The sequence below is a fragment of the Tachyglossus aculeatus genome, chromosome 1 (genome assembly GCF_015852505.1).
Source record: "Tachyglossus aculeatus isolate mTacAcu1 chromosome 1, mTacAcu1.pri, whole genome shotgun sequence".
NCBI lineage: Eukaryota > Metazoa > Chordata > Mammalia > Monotremata > Tachyglossidae > Tachyglossus > Tachyglossus aculeatus.
The window spans coordinates 84,177,366-84,184,038 of record NC_052066.1 but is presented as its reverse complement, the minus strand read 5'-3'; the positions used below and the strand labels follow the sequence as shown (position 1 = coordinate 84,184,038).

The window sequence follows — 6,673 nt, the reverse complement described above, 5'->3', positions numbered from 1 at the left end:
TGCTCTGCACACAGTAAGCGCTCAATAAATACGATTCAATGAATGAATGAATGAATGAATGAATGAACATTCCTTAGCCCCGGTGGAGAGCTGGAGAGAAACCGACTTTTGGGGGACAACCTTTCACAGGCGAATTCGGGACGATCATTTCAGTAGGGGGCGGTTATTTCATTCATTCATTCAATCGTATTTATTAAGCGCTTACTGTGTGCTCAGCGCTTGAGAAGTACAATTCGGCAACAAATAGAGACGGTCCCTACCCAACAAGGGGGATTATTTATGGGTATGGAGCTGATCCTTGCCTTTCCGGGTGCAGAAGTCTGTATCTGCGTGCAGGGAATGAAATGAGCACAGAAATAGGAGTCTTTATAATAATAATGTCGACATTTATTAAGCGCTTACTATGTGCAAAGGGGTGGGGGTGGGGTGTGAGGATGTGTCATGTGTGTGTTTGTGTGTGCACGCGCGCTCGCTGGCCTGGTATAGGAACCCCAAGCTCCCCGGGGCATTCGCCTTTTTCAGACTGGGTGTATTTATGAAATGTGACTTAGAAATGAACCCGACATCGTACAGCTGGCTCCCCCGCTATAGGGGAAGGGGCTCCTGACGAAAGCGGAACTCTCCGGGAGCCCTTAAATGAGAAAAGAGCGAGGACTTGGGTGCAGTGGCGAGCCAGGGCGGCTCGGGAAAGCGAGGGGGGCGCCGAGGCGGGCGGGGGGCCCAATGGCCAGCGGAGGGAGGCAGGGGGGAAAAAAAACAGCCTAGGCGGAGACTCGCTGGGAGAGGGGGAGGAGGAGGGAGAGCGGGGGCTTGGGATCCTACCGTATCCAACAGGGCTGCCCCCATGCCCAGGAGGAGAGCCCGCGGCCCGGCTCCCGGCCGAACACTGATCTTCTAAAATCGCCCCGCTCCGAATCCCCAGCGGGAGAGGGGATTCGGCCAAGGAGAGAGTGGGAGAGGAGCCAGTCGAGAGAGAGGGAGAGAGACACAGAGAGAGAGAGAGAGAGAGAGAGAGAGAGAGAGAGAGAGAGAGAGAGAGAGAGAGGCCAGTCCTGGGAGAGACAGAGACAGAAACAGAGAGCGGGAGAGGAGTCAGTACTAAAAGAGGGAGAGGGAGAGAGAGGGAGAGAGAGAGAGAGAGAGGCCAGTCCTGGGAGAGACAGAGACAGAAACAGAGAGCGGGAGAGGAGTCAGTACTAAAAGAGGGAGAGAGAGAGGGAGAGAGAGAAAGAGAGAGAGAGAGAGAGATAGGAGCCAGTCCTTGGAGAGACAGACAGAGAGGGAGAGCGGGAGAGGAGCCAGTACTGGGGGGGGGGGGAGAGAGAGAGAGAGAGAGAGAGAGAGAGAGAGAGAGAGAGAGAGGGAGGGAGGGAGGGAGGCCAGTCCTGGGAGAGACAGAGACAAGAGAGAGACAGAAAGAGAGAGAAAGTGGGAGAGGAGTCAGTTCTGGGAGAGAGAGAAATAGAGGGAGAGAGAAGCCAGTCCTGGGAGAGAGAGAAAGAGAGAGAGAGAGAGAGAAAGAGAGAGAGAGAGAGGGAGAGAGAGAGGGAGGGAGAGAGAGAGAGAAGCCAGTCCTGGGAGAGACAGAAAGAGAGAGAGAGAGAGAGAAAGAGAGAGGGAGAGAGAGCGAGGGAGAGGAGCCAGTCCTGGGCGAGGAGAGAGGTGTCCGGGCGAGGAGAGAGTCCGGGCCCGGCCCCCTCCGCCCCTGCCTGGGTGGGCAGGCAGGCAGGTTGGGCATCCCCCGTCTGCCCCCCAGGGCTCCCGGCCGCCATGGCCAGCTACCCGGAGCCGGAGGACGACGACCCCGTGGGCGGGCTGGGCCAGGACGCCGCGGCCGCGGCCGCCTCCGCCGCCGCCTCCTCCGCCCTGGTCGTCAAGGAGGCGGAGGGCAAGGACCGTCGGAGCCCGGGTGGCGGGGCCGGGGGCGGCGGCGGGGGGGCCGAGAAGCCGGACCCGGCGCAGAAGCCCCCATACTCCTACGTGGCCCTGATCGCCATGGCCATCCGCGAGAGCGCCGAGAAGCGGCTGACCCTGTCCGGGATCTACCAGTACATCATCGGCAAGTTCCCCTTCTACGAGAAGAACAAGAAGGGCTGGCAGAACAGCATCCGCCACAACCTCAGCCTCAACGAGTGCTTCATCAAGGTGCCCCGCGAGGGCGGCGGGGAGCGCAAGGGCAACTACTGGACGCTGGACCCGGCCTGCGAAGACATGTTCGAGAAGGGCAACTACCGCCGCCGCCGCCGGATGAAGCGCCCCTTCCGCCCGCCCCCGGCCCACTTCCAGCCGGGCAAGGGGCTGTTCGGGGGAGTGGTGGGCACGGTGGGCACGGTGGGCGCCGTGGGCGCCGGGGCGCCGGGCGGCGGGGCCGACGGCTACGGCTACCTGGGGCCGCCCAAGTACCTGCAGCCCGGCTTCCTCAACAACTCGTGGCCCCTGGCGCAGCCCCCCGCGCCCGTGCCCTACGCCTCCTGCCAGGCGGCCGGTGCCAACGCCAAGGGGCTGGGCCCGGCCCCGGGGCCCTACGGGCCCTACCCGCGGGTGCAGGGCATGGCCTTGCCGGCCGTGGTCAACTCCTACAACGGCATGGGGCACGCGCCGCACCCCCATGCCCACCACCACCCCCATGCCCACCACCACCACCACCCCCATGCCCACCACCACCACCCGGCCGCCCCGCAGCTCAGCCCCGCCAGCCCCGCCGCCGCCCCTTCCCCGGCCTCGGCCGCCCCCTCCCCTGCCAACGGGGCGGCCCCCGCCGGGCTCCAGTTCGCCTGTGCCCGCCAGCCGGACCTCTCCGTCATGCACTGTGCCTACTGGGACCACGAGGGCAAACACGGCTCCTTGCACTCCAGGATAGACATCTGACGGACGGGGACTTTTTTTTCCCCCTCTCCCCGACCCCCCACCCGCGCTGACCTCGCCCCCCTCCCCCTACAACGCGGAGCGGCCCCTCTGCCCTGCTGCCCCGCTCGGACGGCCCGGTGCCAACCGGGGGCAGGGCCCCCAACCCAACCCCGCTCCAACGTTCGCTCCGACTCGGTGGTTCAGGGCTGAGAAACGGGCGAGGCCGCAAATCGTCTCAAGGTCTGTGTGCGGGGGCAGGAGGGGGCGGGTGTAATGGTTGGCATGCTCCTTTGTCACTTTGGTTCCAGGAAAAAAAAAAAAACCCACCACCAAAAAGCCCTCGGAGGCCCCCCTCTTCTCCCATCTGGGGAGAGAGAGAGAGCCTGGCATTCGGATTCGGCTTCCCTCCTCTCCTCCCGACCTCCTCTTCCCTAAAAGCAAACAGGCCAAACGACACAAGTCGGGGCGTCTTTCTGCCCCCGTCTTTGGGGGACAGCACCTAAGGAGTTCAGGGAGTGAGGGGCAGAGTGTTTGGCACATAGTAAGCGCGGAAAATAAAACCACCATCAAAAAACCCTCGGAGGCCCCCCTCTTCTCCCATCTGGGGAGAGAGAGAGAGCCTGGCATTCGGATTCGGCCTCCTCTCCTCCCGACCTCCTCTTCCCTAAAAGCAAACAGGCCAAACGACACAAGTCGGGGCGTCTTTCTGCCCTGGTCTTTGGGAGACAGCACCTAAGGAGCTCGGGGAGTGAGGGTCAGAGTGTTTGGCACATAGTAAGCGCGGAAAATAAAACCACCATCAAAAAACCCTCGGAGGCCCCCCTCTTCTCCCATCTGGGGAGAGAGAGAGAGAGCCTGGCATTCGGATTCGGCTTCCCTCCTCTCCTCCCGACCTCCACTTCCCTAAAAGCAAACAGACCAAACGACACAAGTCGGGGCGTCTTTCTTTCCCGGTCTTTGGGGGACAGCACCTAAGGAGCTCGGGGAGTGAGGGTCAGAGTGTTTGGCACATAGTAAGCGCGGAAAATAAAACCACCATAAAAAAACCCCTCGGAGGCTCCCCTTTTCTCCCATCTGGGGAGAGAGAGAGCCTGGCATTGGGATTCGGCTTCCCTCCTCTCCTCCCGACCTCCTCTTCCCTAAAAGCAAACAGACCAAACGACACAAGTCGAGGTCTTTGGGGCACAGCACCTAGGGAGCTCAGGGAGTGAGGGGCAGAGTGTTTGGCACATAGTAAGCGCGGAAAATAAAACCACCATCAAAAAACCCTCGGAGGCCCCCCTCTTCTCCCATCTGGAGAGAGAGAGAGAGAGCCTGGCATTCGGATTCGGCTTCCCTCCTCTCCTCCCGACCTCCTCTTCCCTAAAAGCACACAGACCAAACGACACAAGTCGGGGCGTCTTTCTTTCCCGGCCTTCGGGGGACAGCACCTAAGGAGCTCAGGGAGTGAGGGGCAGAGTGTTTGGCACATAGTAAGCGCGGAAAATAAAAACCACCATAAAAAAATACCCTAGGAGGCCCCCCTCTTCTCCCATCTGGGGAGAGAGAGAGAGCCTGACATTCGGATTCGGCTTTCCTCCTCTCCTCCCGACCTCCTCTTCCCCAAAAGCAAACAGACCAAACGACGCAAGTCGGGGCGTCTTTCTGCCCCGGTCTTTGGGGGACAGCACCTAGGGACTCAGGGAGTGAGGGGCAGAGTGCTTGGCACATAGTAAGACCTTAACAAATGTCGTCATTATTAAGACAGTACCCTTCCCCTCTCCCCATGTGAATCTGTCTCTCTGGAGACAGCCGTCCCTCTGGAGACATCAGATTCTCCATAAATCTGTGTACATGCATATACCCAGATATATGTATGTATATAGTCCTAAACGGCTCAGCGAGTGGTTGGTTGCACTTCTTCGATATTCTGTCAGAGCAGGACTCTCGGGGGTTTCCGAGAGAGACGTGAGACTTGCTTTGATTCTGCGGCAGGAACGACGGTTCCTTCAAACCAAGGCAATATTTTTTCTTTAAAAAAGTCCACCAGGTAAACCTGTGTGATGCGTGGTCGCACTAGGGTTTGTTAGAGTAGAAAAAAATGGGGGCGGGTGATGTATATAATCGTCCATTCTGTGAGATTTTGAGAAGCGCTGCAGGCCTCTAAAAAAAGTGGTGCACGGGAGGTTCGGATTCTGAAAGACGGCTGCTAGTCGGATTTGGAATCGGGCTTTCTCCAAGCGAGTAAAAAATTAATTTCATCTTCTGACCTAAGCCCCTGGCCCCCTCAAAAAAAGGATTCGTTGGTAGTTGATTGTTGTTTTGGGTCTTAACTGCTTTGGACTGCTCAACCTTCTTTTTATTTTTTTAATTCCTCAAACCATCTTGATTTCTCCAGCCTTGGATAGAGTAATGTGAAAAACAGAAGTGTTATAACTATTCGGGGCCAGGTCCTAGCGATCGTATTCATGTTTGTGTAAATTCATAGATAGTGTTGCCTAGTACCATTTCGGGGACCAACTTTTCTAGAGTGAACTATAGCACTTTTGTTGTATTTTCTAGCATTGTAAATTCTTTAATAAAATGTTTTTTCTTTAACTATGGTTTTACATTTGTTCTGTCATGCGTGCTTTAACACTTCTTGCTTTCCTAAAATACGATGTTTAGGAACATTTTATGTTTGATTTGCCTCGACTACAATGCACTGCAATGTTGGTTGAAGGCCATACAGATTCTTCTTTAGTATCATTCTTTTAAGAGATTTGCATTCCTTTTAACGTGATCAGATAGGACCAGTATGTGTGGGGAAAAGAACATAACCTGCATGACTGTATTTTTGCCGCATGTGCATTTTTGAAGTTTAGCACGAATAAGATACGTATGCGTTCCGCCTCTATGTTTGCAAAGAGGTGTGGACCTAGGTGTATTTATGGGTCTCTATCAAATAGTCCCAAACATTTGTATCAATCTACATGCATGAAACAGCCCCAAACGTCTCTGTATCGTACGTACCTGATCTGCTTGAGAACGTATACGGCTAGTGATAATGGCTAAGTGGCTGATACTAGAAATCTGATCCCCCTTTTTTCCCTTCTTTCTTTCCCGGGACTCTTAAAATAAGGAATCCCGACCGGTGTTCCCCCATTGGTACTAGACGTTTGAGTCAAATATGAAATGTGAGCAAAAACGCATTAATACGGGCTTGATTTTCATTCCTTTAATTGCATTACTTCTGCATTATCGACTCTACAGCGATTCCTTTTTTTTTTTTTGTCCCCGTGGGCCTGCCGGCCTTTCCTGATAACTGGGTGTCCTCTTTAACGACTGAATAAATCATGAACCGGCAGCCACGGGGCCCCTTAAAGGACGACGCTTAAAATTCGGATTATATTTCTGTCCCGGGCAGCCGGGGGATCGTATCTGATGGGCCAAATCTCTGCTGCGTGCGGGGAGCTCTGGGGTGCGAGATGCGAGTGGTTTGGGAAAGGCCGGGAGGCAATCCCCTCAACCAAGCCTGCCTGGATCTAAAACGGGAAGGAGTGAAAAACAGGGATCGCTGCTTGGTGGGAATCCTGCTCTTTCAAGTGCCGATCCTCCAGGCCCAGCCCGGCCCCGTGCAAACGCCTTAGCCATGGGGGCCGACTCTCAGCTGGTAGGCTCCGCTAAATAATAATAATAATAATAATAACGGTATTTGTTAAGCCCTTACTATATGCCGAGCACTGTTCTAAGCTCTGGGGTAGCTACAAGGTAATTGGGTTATCCCACGTGGGACTCACAGTCTTCATCCCCATCTTATAGATGAGATAACTGAGACAAAGAGAAGTTAAGTGGCTTGCCCAGGTCT

At 55.7% G+C, this 6,673-nt stretch overlaps 1 protein-coding gene across 1 annotated transcript; it reads left to right on the top strand.

Annotated features, from left to right (window-relative positions):
* Positions 1-1,645: 1,645 nt before the first annotated feature.
* On the top strand, positions 1,646-5,424 carry FOXL2 (forkhead box L2). The gene has a single exon (XM_038747563.1). It carries the CDS (start codon positions 1,771-1,773, stop codon positions 2,866-2,868), a length of 1,098 nt encoding a protein of 365 aa, XP_038603491.1. The 5' UTR covers positions 1,646-1,770; the 3' UTR covers positions 2,869-5,424.
* The last annotated feature ends 1,249 nt before the right edge of the window (positions 5,425-6,673 follow it).